At 35.8% G+C, this 23,254-nt stretch overlaps 1 protein-coding gene across 12 annotated transcripts in view; it reads left to right on the top strand.

The window, feature by feature from the left end:
- The window catches only part of LOC129420586 (calcium-activated potassium channel subunit alpha-1a), an 81,937-nt gene that overhangs the window by 27,270 nt on the left and 31,413 nt on the right, over positions 1-23,254 (top strand). For 10 of the 12 annotated variants that reach the window (XM_073867240.1, XM_055175579.2, XM_055175576.2 and 7 more), the window contains exons 3-17: positions 2,879-2,940; positions 7,130-7,223; positions 7,344-7,455; positions 11,714-11,789; positions 14,074-14,149; positions 14,233-14,403; positions 16,744-16,835; positions 18,178-18,288; positions 18,542-18,647; positions 18,769-18,851; positions 19,764-19,833; positions 19,923-20,078; positions 20,448-20,557; positions 22,071-22,139; positions 23,118-23,204. In XM_073867240.1, coding sequence (XP_073723341.1) covers positions 2,879-2,940; positions 7,130-7,223; positions 7,344-7,455; positions 11,714-11,789; positions 14,074-14,149; positions 14,233-14,403; positions 16,744-16,835; positions 18,178-18,288; positions 18,542-18,647; positions 18,769-18,851; positions 19,764-19,833; positions 19,923-20,078; positions 20,448-20,557; positions 22,071-22,139; positions 23,118-23,204 — 1,475 coding nt within the window. Of the gene's footprint in view, positions 1-2,878; positions 2,941-7,129; positions 7,224-7,343; positions 7,456-11,713; positions 11,790-14,073; positions 14,150-14,232; positions 14,404-16,743; positions 16,836-16,918; positions 17,011-18,177; positions 18,289-18,541; positions 18,648-18,768; positions 18,852-19,763; positions 19,834-19,922; positions 20,079-20,447; positions 20,558-22,070; positions 22,140-23,117; positions 23,205-23,254 lie in introns of all 12 variants that reach the window. The other 2 variants (XM_055175577.2, XM_055175585.2) reach the window with 1 other exon arrangement.

The raw sequence follows: 23,254 nt of genomic DNA, 5'->3' as shown, positions 1-23,254 counted from the left end.
TTTGTAGTGGAGATGAGTGGTACCCGATGGGGTCTTCTGCTGTTGTAGCCCATCCGCCTCAAGGTTGTGTGTGTTGTGGCTTCACAAATGCTTTGCTGCATACCTCGGTTGTAACGAGTGGTTATTTCAGTCAAAGTTGCTCTTCTATCAGCTTGAATCAGTCGGCTCATTCTCCTCTGATCTCTAGCATCAACAAGGCATTTTCACCCACAGGACTGACACATACTGGCTGTTTTTCCCTTTTCACACCATTCTTTGTAAAGCCTAGAAATGGTTGTGCGTGAAAATCCCAGTAACTGAGCAGATTGTGAAATACTCAAACCGGCCCGTCTGGCACCAACAACCATGCCACGCTCAAAATTGCTTAAATCGCATTTCTTTCCCATTCTGACGTTCAGTTTGGAGTTCAGGAGATTGTCTTGACCAGGACCACACCCCTAAATGCATTGAAGCAACTGCCATGTGATTGGTTGATTAGATAATTGCATTGGTGAGAAATTGAACAGGTGTTCCTAATAATCCTTTAGGTGAGTGTAGGTTTACATGACGTGCTGAACACATATTTTGAAATGACAAGCCACGCACATGACAGGCTAAATGCATGTTCTGACGAGCTTCACATTGTGCACCCTGGAAAAAGAAATCACTGGCCGCCACTGAAGTTGAGTAATTGCAAATTTCATAAATGCGCATACAAAAATGAATAATATTAATTGAATAAATTATTAAATGAATAAAATTAATATTAAATGCTCTTTCAAGAGACGTCCTTTCATCATTTGTTGGGTATTATTGCTACAATTCCTACAAGTATGTTGTCCCTTTTTTGCCACATCCATAACTCATGCATGTTTCCCTCATCTAAAATTGAAATCTTGTAAATAGATGGAGATTTTCAGGAAAATATACACAGTTGGTTTAATATATAGGTAATAAATGCATTCTCTAAGAAATTATATTTCAAGTTTTGACTGCAAATGTCACACCCATAACGCTGGAAAAAATTTAAAGCAGGGGTCGCCAATCTTTTATGAGCAAGGGATAAAACAATCTGGAGGGCTACTTTTTTGATATAGTCTACTCTAAACTTTTTTGTTTTACTTGTTGATTTTATTTTATTTGACTTGTTGATATGTTTTTATTGTTTAAAATGTTAACATACATAAAATAAACCAAGCTACGGAGCCCCTAGGAGACATGGAGCAAAAATTAAATAAAGTTTAGTTTTGCATGCACGCGTGAAACTATCGTGTGAGCATGTGAAACTATCGTGTTTAGTTTCGCGTGCTCACGTGGAACTTTCGCATGCGCACATGAATCTTTCGCTTTCACATGCGCACGCGATAGTTTTACGTGCGCATGCAATAGATTCACGTGCGCACGCGAAACTAAACTTAAAAAAAAATCTTCACATGAAGGTTTCGCGTGAGCACACGAAACTAAACTTTTGATTTTTTTACTCCAATGTCACCTTAGGGGCTCGGTACCAAGCTAATATAAAATGTGTAATAAATAAATATTAAAATTGCTGTCAACTCACAAACTCTGTGGGGCAACCTGGCACCATGTTTTCTTAAAAAAGAAATGATTGTTTTTTTTCTAATATTTTATCTAGTTTATTAACTTACACTGTCTTTTGTCATCAAGCCTCTTATTATTCAATCAGCTGTAATACAGAGATCATACAGTCCATCTAGTCTGTTTACTGTCTGTCTGATGCATGTATAGCAAACATGTTGTCAGTTTGTTTTAATATGTCTGGCTTTATTTATCATGCAGAAGTGATGACAGTGTTTCATTATGAGTCCACCTGCAGTCGTGATTAGGATTCAACAACAGTCTCGGAGAGGATGGAGGAAATATTTGTGTATCTGCTCCGTCGGGTCGGTTGTTGGCCTGGTGTTTTCTGTGAATCTGTCGGTTTGTTGTTGTGTTAGATGAGCTGAACGCGGCTCCCTCTGCTGTTCAGATGAGGCTGAACGCCAGCCATTGCCATGGAAACAGATGCATGTGTGTCAAAGCATGACCACGCATGAATCAGACAGCAGGACCCACGAGGACAGAGAGAGGAGATTCAGTCCATCATCTCCACAGTGTTTGATCAAATCAATCAGTTGATGAAACATTTCGACTGTGACGTTCACGTGTGGCCATTAAAAATAGATGCAGGTGTTTTCTAACTATGAGTTTTGTATAGGTTTAGAGACAATACTATTTCCGCTCATGGAAAATAATCTACCTGCTCATTCAAAATGCATGAGAGACACAAACAGACCGAGAGAGAGAAAGAGCGAGCGGGTCAGCGTTTGCTCACTGACTCTGTGCTGTCACCTGTTTAAAACTCATTTTCTCATCTTTATCTTATGAGTTTGAAGAAGTGGGAAACACAAAAGCAGATATTTGGTACGGTGAAAGTGAATAGGGACATATGTCTTTAAAGCGGTTTGGATGGGAATGAGGGGGAGTAAATGACGGTTTTTATTTTTGGGTCTGCCGTCTTAAAGCTGTAGGTAACATTTGATGTTTACCGTCTGTCCTCAGTGGCTTGATGTTTACGCAGAATTTAATTTCTGTCCAAATCTCATCAGGAGGATCTGTCGATTAAAACGGGTCTGTGCCAGCAGGACACACATACTAATGAGAAAAATCTCCCAGATCGGCTTAAAACAGACACCGGATCAGTGTTTGCATGCATATTTTAAAAACAGCTCATGAATGGTTACTTTAATGCAATACTACCGTCTGTTTGACTTTTATATACTCTTTATCTTTTGATATTGTTGGATTAATATCAGTGAATCTCTACAGATGAACATTCATCGGTGTTAAAGTATTTGTATATATATATATACTAATAGATATTTCTTGTATTTTTCAGGTGGTGCTTGTGTTCGCTCTGAGCATCGGTGCTCTCGTCATTTATTTTATTGACTCTTCTGAGTGAGTATACAGTATCTTTATATTATTCATCTATAGGGTTTTTTATATTTGTAGCAGGGCCGATGAATAAGAATAAACAACAACAGCGTTCACATATTAAACACACATGACTAACATGATAGAAACAGAAGGGGTGGAAACATTTAACCCTTGGGGTGTGAGAGAGATACAGAGAGAGGTGCGAGCATCTGAACACGTTTCATTTAAAGAGTCATGACATCACACTTCAGTGAGCTCATAAATGTAAAAATCATTACAACAAAAGCTGTTTATGCCACAGGCACATCGGGAGGGCTGAGAGAGACAAAATTGTATGACTGTGTGACCAGCACATGTTTACTACTATACGCTCCAATAAACCTTACAAAAATAAAACAAGAAAAACTTGGTTACTAGGGGTGTCACAATATACCGCAGTCTAGATAGATAGATGGATGGATAGATTGGATAGATGTTATGGATATTGTGGATGAATTGATGTTATGGATGGATATTATGGATAGATGGATTGATGTTATAGATGTTATGGATGGATGGATAGATGGATGTATGTTATGGATGATGTATGTTATGGATGGATGGGTGTTATGGATGGATGATAGATGGATGTTATGGATAAATGGATGTTATGGATGATTGATGTTATAGATTATTTATTTTGTGAATGTGATGGATGGATATTATGGATGGATGGATGTTATGGATAGATGGATGGATATTATGGATGGATGGATTGATGTTATGGATGGATGGATAGATGGATGTATGTATGTTATGGATGATGTATGTTACGGATGGATGGATGTTATTAATATATGGATGATTGATGTTATAGATTACTTATTTTATGAATGTGATGGATGTTATGGATAGATGGGTGGATGGATATGATGGATGGATGTTATGGATGAATGGATAGATGTATAGATGGATGTATGTTATGGATGATGTATGCTACGGATGGATGGATGTTATGGATAAATGGATGTTATGGATGATTGATGTTATAGATGATTTATTTTATGAATGTGATGGATTGATGTTATGGATAGATGGATGGATATTATGGATAGATGGATTAATGTTATGGATGGATGTATAGATGGATGTATGTTATGGATGATGTTTGTTAGGGATGGATGGATGTTATGGATAAATGGATGTTATGGATGATTGATGTTATAGATGATTTATTTTATGAATGTGATGAATGGATGGATGTTATGGATAGATGGATGGATATTATGGATGGATGGATTGATGTTATGGATGGATGGATGGATGGATGGATGGATGGATGGATGGATGGATGGATAGATGGATGGATGTTATGGATAGATGGATGGATGTTATGGTGGATGGATGTTATGGATGGATGATAGATGGATGTTATGGATAAATGGATGTTATGGATGCTTGATGTTATAGATTATTTTTTTTATGGATGGATGGATGTTATGGATGGATGGGTTGATGTTATGGATGGATGGATAGATGTATGTATGTTATGGATGGATGTTATGGATTAATGTATGTTATGGATGATTGATGTTGTAGATTATGAATGTTATGGATGGATGGATGTTATGGATAGATGGATGTTATGGATGGATGTTATGGATAAATGGATGTTATGGATGGATTATAGATTGATGTTATGAATGTTATGGATGATTGATGTTATGGATGGATATTATGGATGGATGGATTAATGTTATGGATAAATGGTTGTGATAGTTGAATGTTATAGATGGATGATAGATGGATGTTATAGATGTTATGGATGGATATTATGGATGGATGGATTAATGTTATGGATGGATGGATTGATGGATGTTATGGATAAATAGATGTAATAGTTAAATGTTATGGATGGATGGATAGTTGGATGGATGGATGACGGACGGACGGACAGACAGACAGACAGACAGACAGACAGACGGTTTAAGATGTATTATTGTTTAAATGTATAGGCTCATATCACAATTCATTTCTGCACAACTTATACTAGATGTGTAAACAAAAGGTAAACACAATAATATTTACTTGCAGGGGAAATGTAAAATCCACGGAGCTGTGCTGAATTAGACTAAGAGATGTGATAGTTTTAATGTAGTGGTAATTCAGTGTAACATCAGCCTGACTCCGTGTCATCTGATGCTCAATTGTATGTGTAGTCAACAGAAGTGATACAATTCACTTAAATGCAAACTCATACAGTATGCATGCAAATAAACAGCTTATATTACTGTAGCAAGTAGTATTAAAAGATTACATTTCAAATGTATTTAACCTAATCACTTTACTTTGACAATTAAAAGCATGTAAAATGGGACACAATCAAATCAATTCTTTCAACCAGTTGATTCAGATAAACTGAGTCGTGTAAGAAATAAATGCAAGTAATGAGCACAAAGCTGATTTAATAATGATTCACAGTTTAAAAACCATGATGGGCAAATAATAAATGCATTAATATCAGTGTGATATTCAGAATGTGTTTGTTTTCTGTCCAATAACATTTCATCAGTAGTAACGGTTGAGTAGTGTTAATGATAGATGAAGAGGTTTTTAAAGGACAGTTGAAGTCTTGTGAAGAGCCGTGTGCCCTGTGACCCGACACTTCTGTCACGTATTACTTACGGTAAACGTCTCTTAATTACAGCGACGCTTCAGTTTCGGTTCATTCAAGTGCGTTCCTCTGATCCACTGGAACAGAACCGACCAATAGACCTGGATCGAGTTTCTCAGTTCAGCAGCTGTTCTGAAGCTCAGGAGCTGTTCTCTCTCAGGTCCTTTAACTTTAGAGAACTTCACAAACCTGTTTATATCTGATCTACCCGTGAGAGTGACACAAAAACTCTCAAGAACAACTCTTGGTTATATTCACACCCAAACCTGGATGCTTTGCAATATTTTGAAGTATTATAAATTCACAGCAAAAAAAAATATTTTCAAGTTGTTTTCAGTAAAAATATCAAAAAATTCTTAAATTAAGATGCTTTACCTTGTTGAGCAAAACGACCCAAGAAAATAAGTCTAGTTTTTAGACCAAAAATATCAAATTTAAGTGATTTTGTGCATAAAACAAGGGGGGAAAGCAAAAAAATCTTGAACATTTTTCTCAAACACTAAATTCAAGAAAAATTCACTTAAATCACTTAAATTTGATATTTTTGGTTTAAAAACTAGACTTATTTTATTGGGTCGTTTTGCTCAACAAGAAAAAGCATCTTAATTTAAGAATTTTTAGATATTTTTACTGAAAACAAGACAAAAATTATGTTACTGCTAACAACATAACCAGAGAAATGTAAAAAATCTAATAGAAAAGAAAAATGACATCTAATCTAAACTTTTATCATCATGTTTCCTCTTTCTTATGTAAACCTCATGTATGCAAAAGATTGCTGGAAAACAGACCAATCACAACATAACACCGACTGTGACGTTGCTGATGTACACACCCAATAATTAATTACAATGTTGTTACAATGCTAAAAACAATGTTGTGACTGCTGAGTTAGCGTTCTTTGCTAGTTAATGCTATATGTTAGTTAATGCTATATGCTAGTTAATTATATATTTAGTTAATGCTATATGCTAGCGTTTAGTCTGAAGTTCTACTATTGACGTTTCAGTTACGTTTTGCAGGTCCATACTAAAAAAAACCCAAACTTATCACTCAGAAACGTCCATTAACAATCTCCAAACAATTGATTATTCCTCAAAATCTGATACAGACTCAAACATAAGATCGGTTTACACACACACACACAGAGCTACTGAAGGAGAAACAGCCAATCAGAGCAGAGCTCAACATTATTATTCATGATCCTTTCAAATAAGGTAATAATAGACCATTTCATTATAAAGACAAATCCTAGGGTTGTAAATGAACATGTAAAACTGACTCTGGATCACTTAATAAAGCCACAAACCTTCTGTGTAGATATCAGAGAACAATTTAACAGATTATTAACATGCATTCTTTGGCACCTTTAATTCTCTGGTTAAACTAGCAGTAAAGTTTAAAAATATAGGTTTATATGTATTAGTTTGGTTTTCTTATTGCTAACTACGGTAAACTGGTAAGATAATGAATGCAAGAACACACAAACACACACACATACTGTATTTATTCTAGTCTGATGTAAACTAAAGTTTGCTGTTCTTTGTTATTAAACAGCGCTATTGAATCCTGTCATGAGTTCGACAAGAACATCACGTTACAGATCGACATGGCCTTCAACGTCTTTTTCTTGTTGTACTTTGGACTGCGTGTAAGTTTGTTTTTCATTGTAGACACTGCATTGTATTTACTGATGGTCAATATTAACACACAGGCAATATGTAGTTCATTTATATTTATCTGTTATTCTGTTTCACTTTTTTGTCTTCAGTTCATTGCAGCCAATGATAAGCTGTGGTTTTGGTTGGAGGTGAATTCAGTGGTGGATTTCTTCACCGTTCCTCCTGTGTTTGTGTCGGTGTATCTGAACAGAAGTTGGCTGGGTAATAACCTGCACATCACACAGACCTCACGCTGTTTTTTTAAACGTCCCTATCGCCACCTGGTGGACTATAAACATATTTACATCTACACACAAATTCTATACAGAAACACATCTGGTAGTAACACGCCATCTGTTACACAAATTCAGCTTTACTCTGTGGGATTTGTGATCTCTGTGATGTTGAGATTTAGAGAGACATTTATTAGAAATCCTGTCGTGTGTTTGAAATGCTGTGGATGTCAGATGTAAATCTCATTCATTAGTAAAGAGCAGAAATAACTCAACCGCTCGGATGAAATATAAGTTAAGATCACTAATATTGACAGCAACAATGTACACAGTATTGACTGTTATGCACTTACAATAATGAAATTAAATGCTGGCTTGTTTTAAAGAGATAGGAACATGGGTTTTGTGGTTGGTTAGTCATTAACAATAGATAGATTAACTCTTGGTTTATTAGATGAAGCGTATTTGAATGAATCCCAGAGATGAAGATGGTATTATACTGGATTTACGGTCTGGAGAGGTTTAGATTAATGACTGGAAGCTATTCGGAGTAAATTGGATTGTTTAATTGTTTGGAGTAAATGGATTTGGTTGATTCCAGGATGGATGAGAAACTCGTTTTGTTAATAAACTTGTGGTTTTGCTGCAGTGGAAAACAGACTTGCAATGCTTTCTCTCTCATCTTTTCTGATGAATTATACCTCCTTTATAAAATCAGATCTTATAAAAAATGTATTACATCTTATAGTCCTCCAATGAGTTTACAGTTACACTTTATAATTTGTTAGTGACTTTTGAAAGTGTGCACGGTGTGAAGGTTATAATTGTAGTTGCCTTTAAATTTGCCTTCAATTTCATGTCAGCTACACTAAAGACCCATAAAACAAATGTGACTTTACAAACACATGCAAATAAATGCTACAAGAACACACGTCTGTATCAGGTGCATCATTTAAAACAAGACCTTAGTAATATGTATTATACAGTATGTGCTGTTATAAGTGCTGCCCTCTGCAGGTGCTATGTGTGCAAAGCAGCAAATGTTTTTATGTGAACAGATTTGCTGCTTTAATGTTGATCCATTAGGAATCGAGTCACACACACAGATTATGAGCATCATTTTAGGACTGATTTTATGGGCAATATAATCCGTAAGCAGAGAACAGAATGTCATGTGATTCACTGAGTATGTGGCTGTTTTTGGTACATTAGTGCATTGGTTCTCAAACTGGGGGCCGCGAGATGGTGCCAGGGGGGCCCCAGTTTTATGACATTTTATAAAATACATTAATTTATCATGAATTTGTGTAATTAAACCTAAAGAAAAAATAAGGCTACTAACCAACAGCACTACGTTATATAATTTCATGTTTTGTTTAAATAAAATGTTATGTTTTAAAACTGTTTTTGTCATAAATTTTCTTTGGGGGGGCCGTGAAGGAATTCACCATACACAAGGGGGGCCACACGCTGAAAAAGTTTGAGAACCACTGCATTAGTGTACCAAGTTGATTTTCATAAGACATGTTTGAGTGTACATTGAGATTTTGATTGAGACATTGTTAAGATTCCATGTCTTGGGCTCTTTGTTTTCTGAAGAAACTTTTGAGAATTAGTCTCCATTCACTCTCCATTGCTGTGTGTGCCAAACTGAGAAATAAAAGCAATCTCATTGGTGATTTTCTTTGACTTATAGGTCATGATAAAGAACTGATACTGTTTTAGAGTTGATGGGTTTTTTCTGAGTTCTGAATGAGGTCACCATCTGTCTGATGTCCAAACTGAAGCAAACCAGTAACAGACAGTAATGTGACTCAGAACAGATCTACAAACTACATGAGATCTACTGTCTCTCCTTTTCTCTTTAACTTGGTGGGTTTTTACTCGGACCCTAGCATGCACATAACTAACAACCGCTTAGACCAACATACTTTTAGCAACACTTTAGCAAGTGCACAGCAATGCCACAGCAACCCCCTAGACTCATAGCAACACTTTAGCAACTGGACAGCACGGCCATAGCAACCCCCTAGATTCATAGAAACGCCTCATCAAGAGCACAGCAATGCCATAGAAACCCCACAGACTCATAGCAACATCTTAGCAACTACACAGCAATGCCATAGCAACCTCCTGGACTCATAACAACACCTTAAAAAACTGCATAGTAACCCCCTGGACTAATAGCAACACCTTAGCAACTGCAGAGCAATGCCGTACCAACCCCCTGGACTCATAGCAACACCTTAGCAACTGCATAGCAACCCCCTATACTGATAGCAACACTTTAGCAACTGCACAGCAATGCCATAGCAACCTCCTGGACTCATAGCAACACCTTAGCAACTGCATAGCAACCATCTAGACTCATAGCAACACCTCAGCAACTGCAGAGCAATGCCATAGCTACCTCTAGACTCATAGCAACAGCTTAGCAACTGCACAGCAATGCCATAGCAACCTCCTAGACTCATAGCAACCCTCTAGACTCATAGCAACACCTTAGCAACTGCAGAGCAATGCTGTACCAACCCCCTGGACTCATAGCAACCTCCTAGACTCATAGCAACACCTTAGCAACTGCATAGCAATGCCATAGCAACCCCCTGGACTCACAGCAACACCTTAGAAACACAGCAATGCCATACCAACCCCCTGAACTCCTAGCAACACCTTAACAACCGCATAGCAATGCCATAGCAACCTCCTACATTACTCTAACATGGAGTTTTTGCTTGCAGCACTCACAGTTTCTTCAGAGGATGTAAAAATCTACTTCAACATTTTTTTTCACACATAAAACATTCTTTCATGTCAGTTACGTTATTTTTTTCTTAATCTAAAAGCAAGCGATCAGTGGCTTTGCACTTGAGTTTTATTCTCATGCAGACGTTGAGATGATGAAGTTTTTGAGATGTGAGTGTTTCATCAGGACCATTCAGAGAGATTGGAGATTTTCAGTGCTGTTTATCAGGCTTTCTGTGCGGCCTGCACATCCCTAAAGGAGCTTATACTGTAATATCCTGATGAAAAGAGGTTTGTTCTAAGCTCTCAATACATGATCTGAACTGGAATGCTTTTCCAGACCATCATGATTGTCGGTCCTGGTGGGCTTTAGCTGTATTTAAAGCCGCTGTCTGCTTGCTTAGAGCAGATAAATGACTGCTGCTGCGTTACTGCCGCAGGTTTGACAGGCAAGCGTTTGTGATTTGGGACGTTTCGGAGTTATCGGTTATCAGGTACCAGGACAGAGTCTTCAACATGATCCCGACTAAGTTGTTGGTGTATCGGAGCCCCGACGGGGCGACACACACAGAAACCCTGCCGTGCACCCGCAGACGCAAGAAATCCGGCGGCGAGCTCTTTCATAACGGCTACCGTGTTAAGATGATTCATGCGCCGGTGTGTGAGAAAGATGAACGTGATAGTTTTCTCAACACAATCTCCTCCTGTTTTCATCAAGTCTCATACTGGGGTAAGAAAAGAGATGAATGCTGAATCTTCTGTTTGTTTGCAGAGACACAGAGGTGAAAATAATCTGCTTTACAGATGTTTTCTTTAGGATTTGGTTTTTGTTTTATTTCATTTGGCTTTTATTTTAGATACGAGTCATGTGTGCTTAACCATAGCTTATAAGCTTAACTTCTGGTAGACCTGCCAAATTTGACCGATCAACTCTTTGAATAATCATCTTTTAAGATCATTCAAAATCACAAGAAATGCTTGAATGATCAACACCATCCTGAATCTGTTTTCTAAATACTTTTTCTAAAAAAAAGCATGGTTGATATAAAGTATTTATTCATGAAGTGAGATTGTATTGCGTTATAAAATGTTTTGTGAATGGACAGCTGTGCAGTGTGATGATGATGATTTGTGTTTACGGAGATTCGTCGGCAATCACATGATGTTCATGGAGGAAATTTCGTGGGTTTTTTTGTGTGTAATGCTTTTGAAACCTGGACTCAGATTGATTTGTTTACGTCACAGATGTTAAGAGCAGATGTTGAGCTCTGTGTCTGTATTTCTGTCAGTCTAGAGAGAAATACATACAATATAGTTGCATAGATAAGTTTAATGTTTGTGTACTGGGGGAGTTTTTTTTATTCCTAACGTTTGATGAAATGAATGTCATTGGTAAAGATGGATAAACACTTTAAAGGTATGAATTATAGTGTTGAGTGTTGTCATTTGTAAATGTGCCGTGATGATAAAAGCGCTTTTAATCGCTCTTGTCTTTCATACAGGATTGAGGTTTTTACGAGCCCTGAGGCTGATCCAGTTCTCAGAAATATTACAGTTTTTAAATATATTAAAAACAAGGTAAGAAGTCTTTGCAGCCTGACGCATGTTTTCTTTGTTTGTTTCTAATTATCACACATAGTACTGTACACTTACGAAAATTAACCATGGTTTTACTACAGTTGGTTTTACTACAGTTGGTTGGTTACAGTCGCTTGGTTACCACAAAATAACCATGGTTTTGATAACTTTCTGTCAAATGGTTTTTACTACAGTTAAAACAAAGAAAAACACGGTTACTGTAGTAAAACCATGGTTTTGCTATTTGTAATCAATACACAAAAAAAACATGTTTATAACACTTTTACAATAAAAAACATGGTTAATTTTGGTAAGGGTATATTTGAAGCATCAGCCTTGGAGTATTACATAAACTTGTTTTTAAAGCTTGAGTTTGCTTATAGTTACACATGTGCAGAAATATTGAACTAAATCTATGCATGAAACTATGTAAATCAGTTAGTTAATATGACCTCAGGTTTATATGCTGTGAGCACAGATGTGCAGCAGAAAGATTTGTAATAATCCCTTCAGTTCATTCAGATAAAGGTGAAATCTATTGCCTGATGTGACAAAACAACATTAACTGAATAGATTTAGTGTTTCAAAATTATAAATAAGTCCATAAACATTTAAGCTAAAACATTTGCTTATGTATATTACCCGATAACGATTGAATTAGGACTTAAGAGCGCTTTCTACGAGCTACTTAATGAACATTCGTTGTTTATTTACGTGCGTTTCCCAAAGATGCACGTTAAACGATCGCTCGCAGCTGGGTTTTAAGTGCTACTTATGAGTCGCTATCCGTTTGTCAAGTGCTGAAATGTCACCAATAGAATGACTCGAATTTGTAGCAGAAGCTTGTTTAGGCTAATGATCTTTAGCCGATGTGCACTAATATTTTTAATAATAATTTTTATTATTGTTCAATGACTTTTTAAATGTTTTAAAATAGTTCATAATGAAATATTCTTTTCCGTATTTAGTTAGGACTTGTCCCACTGCAAAATGCTTTCTGCATTTTATATTATAGTTTAGATTAATATTATCATTTGTTGTTTGTTATCTATGTTTATTTATTATTATGGATTATTGCATTGTACCGTAAATATTTATTTGGTTTTTTAATCAGATGCCAACCCTTCAAAAAATTTTTTTTTTACTGTAGCCAGATGAATTATAGCAGAAATTGGTAGGAACAATTATCAATTTGCTAGTACCAACTTTTTCCAAAACTGTACCAAATACGTTTTCCTTCTTTATTAATTTATGTTTAGTCTTTTAAATTTTATTTTTCATTTGAATTCTAAATATATTATATTAAAGTAATTTAAACAAATAAGCAAAGAAAACCCCAATAAATAAATATAGCCTACATTTAAAACATTACATTATCGTCATTGCAGGAGTGTAATTTGCTGGTTGTCCTGCAGGTGACCTTGTAACCCTGTTGTCTTACGATGCACTTATTAATTAACGATTACTCCAGACCGATGATTTTTAAGTGCAACTTAAGTTACGAAGCTTTTGGGAAACGGCCCGTAATTCTAAGATGATTCTTACGATCGTTTTCACGATCTACTTAGCCTTACGATGCTTTTGGGAAACCCGGCCCTGGACGTAAACACCCACTGCTGTGATTGGATAGCTTTATTTCCTGTCATGAAATGTGGGGAATTGTTTTGAAAACCTTAGTGTGTACAAAAATAGCAGCGAACACATATATGTTTGAGCCACAAAAGATTCTGGGTGCCAGAGATGATACACATAAATGACAATGTGTATAATGAAGTAGCAACAAAACGCGATCTCTAATAGTGAAACGTAGTAACTTACTAAAATGTTTTACTCACATAATACTGCTGTGCCATTCCTGTCAGATCCAACATTGATGGTACAACATTGCGTTTTAATCACAGTCTCTTGTGGCTTCTTTACAAATGAATCTGCAGTACACAATGCAGTAAACAAACACTCCATACGCGAGCTGAAACTTGCAAGATGTTTGTTTAAGTACGATGACCTCTTATATAACAAAAAATCTCATTCAAATTGATTGACTTTGATTCACTGCTCCTTTAACATGACTGTACAGTATAAATGACCCACTTAGATTATATAATAAATATATACAGTAACAAGGGTTGATCTCAGTCAATATAAACTCACATATGAAATCAAATATATATCAGAAAATTGTATATTTTTTTAAGGTTTATGCCTTTTATAGATCTCTGTTAATTCTAAGGAAAATCATGGCTGTGACTTTATTTAAAATTGTTTCTGAAATGTCTTTTCATAGTAACTCCATAAAGTTGGTGAATTTGTGCTCGATCTTTATAAGCACATGGCTAACTGCAGCAGGATTCATACATCTGGTAAGTTCACGCCGAAATAGAATAAACATGAAGTTTACTTGCATGTCAATGAGAAAGCACTGAATATGTTGATGTGTTTCCAGGTGGAAAACTCAGGAGATCCTTGGGAAAACTTCAAGAATTCCCAGGCACTTTCTTACTGGGAGTGTGTGTACTTACTCATGGTAACCATGTCAACAGTGGGTTACGGAGATGTCTGCGCTAAAACGACACTCGGACGACTTTTCATGGTCTTCTTCATTCTTGGAGGATTGGTAAAAAAATGAATAATAGATGATATCCCATCACAATTCATTTGCAGCCTGAATTTATATGATATCTTTGACAAACAAACCTTTTATCCAAATGTGTTTAGCTTCTTGACATGTTTGAAATGTTTTAATTCATACTGTTAGCTTTATGAGTGGAACCATCATTAGGGAGAACAAAGTAATTCTGTTTGTTTGAGTTGAAATGCGGTTTTAGGAGACCTGACCCAATATTCCCCCATCTAGTGTCCAATAAACTTTATGACGGGTGGAGATATGACACAAAATTATCATGTCAACATACATACATGTACAAATGGACAGAAGACACTTCATTAAGCTTTAGAAAGGTCGATGTCGACTGACGGGTTTATAACACAGTATTATTACATTTGTTATAAGCAATATTTGGCTTAAGTGTAAAATGCCTTAACTTTATTATAATGATTTTATTGATTTATGTAAAAAAAACATTAATAAACAAACAAATAAAAAACCTAAAGGCATTTTAAAATTATGAGACATGCTAAATGTTTTAATATGCAGGTTGTGAAATGACTTTTTTTCTAAAAGCATTTATTTAACATGTTATGTTACATGTGAAAATTGTGTCCATATTATTAACCCATCATAAGAGTTTGTTTGGTTTAAACATGGCTCAAAAGATTTCCTCTTTGCATCCCTGTTTTTCCTCTTAAAATGGAGAATGGAGCTCATCTGTGTCTTTTTAGTCTTCTCAACATCTATATCTCTTAAAACAGAGATATGTGTCAAACAGAATGCTTTGACTTTTAACTTTAAACCCTTTTAAATCTCAACATTGCATGTGTACAACCAGACTACTCTCCTATTGTTATTCAAACTTTCTGAAGTCCAGACTTTTAAAGGGCTCATATTATGAGGAATTCAACTTTCTTTGATCTAATTTAAATCAGGGGGTTATTTAACTGTAAAAAAATGATGTCTAAAAACATTTTTTTAAACTAAGCTGCAACTTGTTTTAAACATCTGTGTCTCTACAACGTCACAATGATAGATGCATCGGAACATATGTTCACGTTTACACATTAAATGTGTAAATCTAATGCCGCATACACACCAAATGTGAAGCATCGTGTTCCTCACTCTAGATTACTCGCAGGATTTAACTTTGTGTCATGTGAATATTTTGCTTTGCGCGAAGACGCATTTGAGGTGTTAAGCATGTTTTTGAGGGAAACGGCTCGCCCAATTTGTGCATGCAAATTTTTCACTTGAGTTGAATATTTTAACTTGTGCAAAGATGCGTTTGAGGTGATTAGTGTGTTTTGCGTCATTCGCATCACCCCTGCGCGAGTTTGCATCTATTTGCGTCGTTGCATTGACTTTGTATGTAATCTACTAGCGCAAATAGTTTAATTCATGTTTGGTTTGAATGTCCCATAATGCCGTGTACACACCAAACGTGAAGCATCGCATTATTCGCTCTAGATTACTCACGGGATTTAACTTCGTGTCATGGAATTTTTTGCTTGATTTGTATAATTTTACCTTGCACAAAGACAAGTTTAAGGTGATTAGTGTGTTTTTGCGGCAATTGGGTCACCCAATTTGTGCATACAAACTTTTCGCTTAAGTTGAATATTTTTAACTTGTGTGATGACGCATTTGAGGTGATTAGAGTGTTTTTGTGCCAATCTCTGCACCCAATTTGCGTCATTCGTCATTGCCCCTGCGTGAGTTTGCATCTATTCGCATCTTTGCATAGACTTTGTATGTAATCTACTCGCGAAAATAGTTAAATTCATGTTTGGTTTGAACGCCCCATCATGCCGCATACACAGCAAACGTGAAGCATCGCATTATTCGCTCTAGAAAACTTAACTTCGTGTCATGTGAATTTTTTGCTTGATTTGTATAATTTTACCTTGCACAAAGACGAGTTTAAGGTGATTAGTGTGTTTTTGCGGCAATTGGGTCACCCAATTCGCGCCATGCCAATTTTTTGCTTGAGTTGAAATTTTCAACGTGCGTGAAGATGCGTTTGAGGCAAATAGCACATTTGCGGCAATCTCGCCACCCAGTTTGCATCATTCACATGGCCCTGCGCAGGTGCCCGTCTATTTGCGTCTTTGCATTGACCTTGTATGTAGTCTACTCGCACAAATCATTGTATTTGTGTTTAGTGTGTACACCCCATTAGAGTCTGAGAGAGAGATTGAATGAAGAAATGATGAGCTAAAGAAGCGAATCTTAGTCATCAAATGTAGGCTAGGATATGGGCCCTTTAATGTTATGTATGAGTTAAATCTCTTTCTGCATCAGCAGACCTCTGTTGTGGTTTGTCTCCTATCTCTCCTCCTCCAGGCCATGTTTGCCAGCTACGTTCCTGAAATCATAGAGTTAATAGGAAACCGCAAGAAATATGGTGGTTCCTATAGTGCGGTAAATGGCAGAAAGTAAGTACCGCGGGTTCGACTGCGCAGCACTGCGCAGCCGGCCCGTCTGCATGCTCGTTTCTCTCTCTGTTTCATGCATGTAGGCAATGTTTGCTCGCTACGTGCCTGAAATCGCTGCTCTCATCCTTAATCGGAAGAAATACGGAGGGAGCTATAACTCGACCCGAGGACGAAAGTAAGTCGAACCGAACGAACCTCTAACGAAAAGGGTCTTATTCTGCAGGTTGAGAAAGTCAAACTCTTACCTCAGAAGAAAATGATGTTGTGCACATTCTTGCTTTGACGTCAGAGGTGATGATGCTCTACAGGAAGTAGAATTATGACATATACGACAGTAAAGGGTTTGGGATCAGATGGCACATAATCATCTCGTTGCTTGTGTTCTGTCAGTCGCTCATCGCTTGCTAATTTGTGACATTTAAGCTTCTGTGTGTATCAGTGGTTGTAAGTGTTGTATGTTGATTTATTGACTTTATATTTTAATCATGAAATACTTCTAAATTACATACTGAATTTGTTTAGAATTACATTTATTACATATAGAATACCCTTTCTGATCACCTTGCTATAATAAACACAATACATTTGCACATTTTAAACATGATAATTTATACTATCTAACATCTATCTTTTATTTATTAACATGCATTTTGTGAAGAAACAATATGCATTGTGAAAAGCGCTATACAAATAAATGTAAATTAAATATATATTCATATTACACAGTATTACATCCTAATTTATAATAGACATATTGCATAGTTTATTTATGTCACAGGGCTAGTAAAATATTTTTTACAGCATTTCAATTAATATTAAGCTAATAAACAGTTAAAAAAAATCTTGTTGCACTTAAATTTATAAGTTTAATCAACTTAAAATTACCATTTATTTTAACTAAATTAATTGTCATTTAAAATTGATTAAACTTAAAAATGTAAGTGTATGAGGCATCACAGATATGCATTTGTCAGATGTTTTTATCCAGTGTATATATTTATATACAATATAATTTCCAGACCAGAAATAAAGTATTGTGTTATTGCTTGATAAATAGCTGAAGATTTTATGTTCCAAGTTTTAGCAAAAACGTTTCAATGTGGGAAAATACAGATTCATTGTTGTTACAGTGCAGTAGTGTAAAATACCAATATATTTTCAGAGAAAACACAACCCAATATCTTGGTAACATTACACACAAATATGATCTGATCAGTGTTTAGTTTGATCTGCCATTTATATTTTCCTTTCGATTATATCAGAGATGTTGCTTTACAGGATAATCTCTGATGGTCTGCTGTGGTATGTTTTATCTGATGATATTTGTATATTTATTTCTCAGGCATATAGTGGTGTGTGGTCACATCACACTTGAGAGCGTCTCTAACTTCCTTAAAGACTTCCTACACAAGGACAGGGATGATGTTAGTGTAGAAATCGTTTTTCTTCATAAGTAAGTGTATGTTGTTCTTCTTCTGATTGATTTAACCTCATGTCACTCCAAACCAGCTATTTTCGATTGTTTTGCACAGCCCAAATGCATTTTTGTGTTTCTTTAAAATATCTATAAAGAATGTTATACAGCTTTGAAACAACACAAGGATGTGCTGTTTTTTTCAATAAACTATTTCTAATATTTATTGTTTAAGGTGTGGATGTAACATTCATCATTGTGTTCATTCTCTCCTTGTTGTTTTGTGTTTCAGTATCTCACCTAATCTTGAATTGGAAGCCTTGTTTAAGAGACACTTCACACAGGTGGAGTTTTACCAGGGATCTGTGCTTAATCCTCATGATCTCGCTCGGGTAAAGGTACGAAGCTTTGATTGTTTAATCAGCCAAAATAACTCACTTTCTCTGAATCATTTATTTTTGAACAGTTTTTTGTGCTTTATGGTTCATGCTTCAGTTTCTCTTCTGTCTGGTTTTCTAGATTGAGTCGGCTGATGCCTGTCTGATTTTAGCCAATAAATACTGCGCTGACCCTGATGCTGAGGACGCGTCCAATATCATGAGGTCAAACCTTTATTTCTCTAGTGTTTCTTTAGCTCAACTAATAAAGAGTTTGATATTCAGAGTAGGACTGGGTGATATTGACCAAAATTCATATCTCGATAACTTTGGTATAAATAGTGATGTATGATTAATATTTATGTATTTAAAAGTATAATTTTTTTTTAAATACTGATACTTTACAAAACTCAATATACCGTCCAGCCCTAATCCAGAGAATATTACAGACATGCTAATGTCTAGCATGAATAGCTGAAAAAGGTATAAATATAAATGTGAACCTTTAAAACAAACATTTAAAGGCAAGATTACAGGTGCAATGTGTACATTTTAGAAAGATTTATTGACAGAAATCCAATCTAATCTACATATAAAATATATTATCAGTGGTGTATATAGACCTTATATAATAAACTGTATTGTTTTTATTACCCTCCTTACACAGAAGTCACTATTTTGCTCCGCCATGTTTTTACAGTAGCCCTAAACGAACTAAGTGCTCGTCAGTGCGTGTTTCATCAATATGTTGTCTCAGACGCAGACGACAACAGTGGCATGAACAGTCTTTTATGTGCTTCAAAAGGGATGGATGAGCTGTGGACTTGATTGGTTGAAAATTAAAACCTCACCACTAGATGGCGCTAAAATCTACACAGTGCATCTTTAAATCAATACTGAAAAATATTGAATATAAAATCAATTTCGCTATAATAATACATTATCCTGGTCATATTGTCAACAAGTAGTCGGTTCAAAATAAATACATTATCTGATATGTTGACATCCACTTTTCCATATATTCCTGTACTCCTGAATGTCAGATTCTGGAAGTTTCATGTAGATGTCAAAACTCATGTTGAATTGTGTAAAACTACAAACTGCTCTTGTTTTAAAGTGTATCGTATATTTTGACAGGGTGATATCTATTAAAAACTACCATCCAAAAATCAGAATCATTACACAGATGCTTCAGTACCACAATAAGGTAAATAAGGAGGATTTTAAGCATTGTCTGGCACCTGTGATTGATCGATATAAATCTGTATCTATATAGACATTGATCTGAATTTTCAGGCTCATCTTCTCAACATCCCGAGCTGGAACTGGAAGGAGGGAGACGATGCCATCTGTCTGGCTGAACTGAAGCTTGGTTTCATCGCTCAGAGCTGTCTGGCGCAGGGTCTCTCCACAATGCTGGCCAATCTCTTCTCCATGAGATCCTACATTAAGGTCTGTGAAAATATGGTTATTTAGTCTACATCAGGGGTCTCCAACATGGTGCCCGCACAGAGTCTTTGAGGTGCCCGCCAAAGCACATTCTATTAATAGTCTCAATTGTAATATTTATTTATAACATATTTTTATAATAGCTTGACTTGGTTTATGTATGTTAACATTTTAAACAATACTTAAACATATCAACAAGTAAAATAAAATAAAATCAACAAGTAAAACCAAAAAGTTTTGATTAAGTAGCCCTCCAGATTGTTTTATACATTGTGGTAGATCTTGCTCACAAAAAGGTTGGAGACCCCTGGTCTACAGGATTACCGGTCATTGGTGCTTTTAAATACTGAATCTACAGTTTATTCCCTTTAGATTGAAGAAGACACGTGGCAGAAGTATTATTTAGAGGGAGTAGCCAATGAAATGTACACAGAGTATCTGTCCAGTGCCTTCGTGGGTTTGTCCTTTCCCACGGTTTGTGAGTAAGTATGCACTGCAGTGTGTGGTGTACTTGGGTCCTATTATTCAAGTGTACACTTGTCAGTCAAATCTATAAAAATTCTGTGTTATAATCATTTATCACATTTCCATAAAACAAATGGAGAATTATGAGAGCAGGGCACAGAGTAAAATTTTTTGGCTCATTAATCATTAAAAAAATTTAAGTTAAAGGTGCAATGTGTAATTTTTAGAAGGATCTCTTGACAAAAAATGCAAAATAATATACAAAACTATATTATCAGGGGTGTATAAAGACCTTTCATAATGAACCGTTATGTGTTTATTACCTTAAAATGAGACGTATTTATCTACATACACAGAGGGTCCCCTAACATGGAAGTCACCATTTTGTGCCGCCATGCTTTTACAGAAGCTCTTAACGGACAAACTTTTTTACTAAGTTGTCTCTGGTGATGACATGTTTGTCCGGTGACGACTACTGTAGCTTCTTTATGCATTTCAAAAGCAAGAGGTGAGCAGTGGACTGAGCCTTTGGTTGCAATTCGCAACCTCACCACTAGATGCAACTAAAATTTACACTCTGCACCTTTAACTTAATCATTTTTCACACAATTAACACACACACCTCTGCTACAAATGAACATTTAAAGTTAGTTTGTGTGACCTACTGTTATTGTACATTTACACCGAAAGTGACAGGAGTGCAAACGTTACCCCAGGGGTTCATTGTAACAAACAGAGAGTTTGTTGTTACACCTGCTCTGTCTATATACTAAAGGTGGATATTGTTTATATATAGATAGTTATCCACACATTCGTCCATCCATCAACCTTCATCTAACCATCCGTCTATTATGCAGGAATGCATATTAAGACAAAAAATAATCATAATAGTGAGTTATTTTCCCTGATATTGTATTAATAGATATCATTTTGATGAAAAATATTTACATTGTTTTTATTTCATTACCTGAGGCTTCATTGTAACACTTTGTGACAACTAACCCCGCTGTGTAAAAATGTGATTAAAATAATATAAGGTTGGATTTGGTGACTTACCCACACAACTCAGAAATAAAAAACATACGATGAATAAATTTACTTCCATGCCTCCAAAACACTCTTTGTTCAATATCTTAACCAAAACACATCAAAACTTTTCACAAATTCATAGGAGATCTTCTGACAGTAAGAGAAAAAGACCAAAAGCACAGATTGCTCGGCCCTGTAGAAATATATAAAGTAGTCATGTTACAATTAACCCTGTGTAAGTTTATGCCTCCCTCACCCCCATTGAAGATCTGTTCTCTTGGTTCTTCGTACTGTATGCACAATTTATATTCGTTTTTTAAAAAGGTTTTTAAAGATTAAAAAGAATAATTCTGTGTAGTGTGCGAAAGGTTTGACTTCACATAAGCCCGAGGAGATTGTGTATTATATTTGTATTTTGTGAATTGCAGATATAAATACTGTATAAAGAAATCAAAGTGCATTTGTTATTGAACTCATGGCTATGTTTGTGTTTCTCTTCAGACTCTGTTATGTGAAACTTAAACTCCTGTTGATCGCCATTGAATATAAATCAGACCAGAGAGAGAGCAGGTAATGAAATGAATAATAAAGATCCGTCATCTTTCAATTTAAAGAAATATTTCCTATAACATATGAGCTGACAACATCTTTTGGGGTTTCTTCATCATTTGTCTGACTGGCCTGCTGTTTGTGTGTTTGTTGTCCACAGGGGTGGAAAATGGTATGAAATAATGTTGTGCTGTATAAGATTGTATTTGGTGTGGTCACATCATGCCAAATTCTCTTGAAAATGTACTTGTCCTATTTCCCTGAAACGTTTCAGAATGTTTTAGGGAATTTTCCATGAACATAGATTTTCAAGGGATCTTTTCAGTTTTATTATTTCTGGTCAAGCTATTTATGTATATGTGTGTGAACTGTAATGTAGTTTTGCGACACAGCGTTTATCTGAAGCAAAATAAAACCACGTCCAGTTATTTGACCTTGTTTGATTTGATCATCTTTCTTCTGTGAAACACAAAACCGTTCATGATCCAAATATCCTAAATAGACACTAATACAAATCCATAAGACTTCTGCGATATATATATATATATATATATTTAAAGCATACCATAAGTTTTGTGCGAACGGACTGAAATTCAAATCTTTTGTGTTTTATTGGAGAAAGTCTTTGATAATTTCACGAGGGAGATAATGTCTATTCCTATAACATGCTTTGATGTCCAAGTACTGTAGACTTTTAAACTTCAGGTCTGCATGCAATTTATTTTGCATCTTCACTTCATTTTATTTTGAATATTTCATTTGATTTAATGCATGTTCTTCACAGGCTTGGAAACATTAAGCAGTGACGCTTCTCGTGATATTGTTTTTCTCAACTTCATATCTTTACATTCCCATCAGCTGTTGTATCTGTGTATGTATATGTTCTCTGGTTCACACAGATTGTAAACACCGTGGCATGAATCGTCCCACACTAAGTAAATCTCAATGGTTTGCAGAAAGTTATTAGATGGTTTGTTTAATGTTGTTTGTGTTTGGCAGCACGCTGATCAACCCGGGTAATCATGTGAAGATGCAGGAGGGCACGCTGGGCTTCTTCATCGCCAGTGATGCCAAAGAGGTGAAGAGGTGAGGAGTTTATACAGTACAGACCGCTATGTGTCATCTTCTACACATTT

This window comes from Misgurnus anguillicaudatus, chromosome 4 (genome assembly GCF_027580225.2).
Source record: "Misgurnus anguillicaudatus chromosome 4, ASM2758022v2, whole genome shotgun sequence".
Lineage (NCBI taxonomy): Eukaryota > Metazoa > Chordata > Actinopteri > Cypriniformes > Cobitidae > Misgurnus > Misgurnus anguillicaudatus.
The sequence above is the reverse complement of the archived record's forward strand: the minus strand, read 5'-3'. Positions and strand labels throughout refer to the sequence as shown.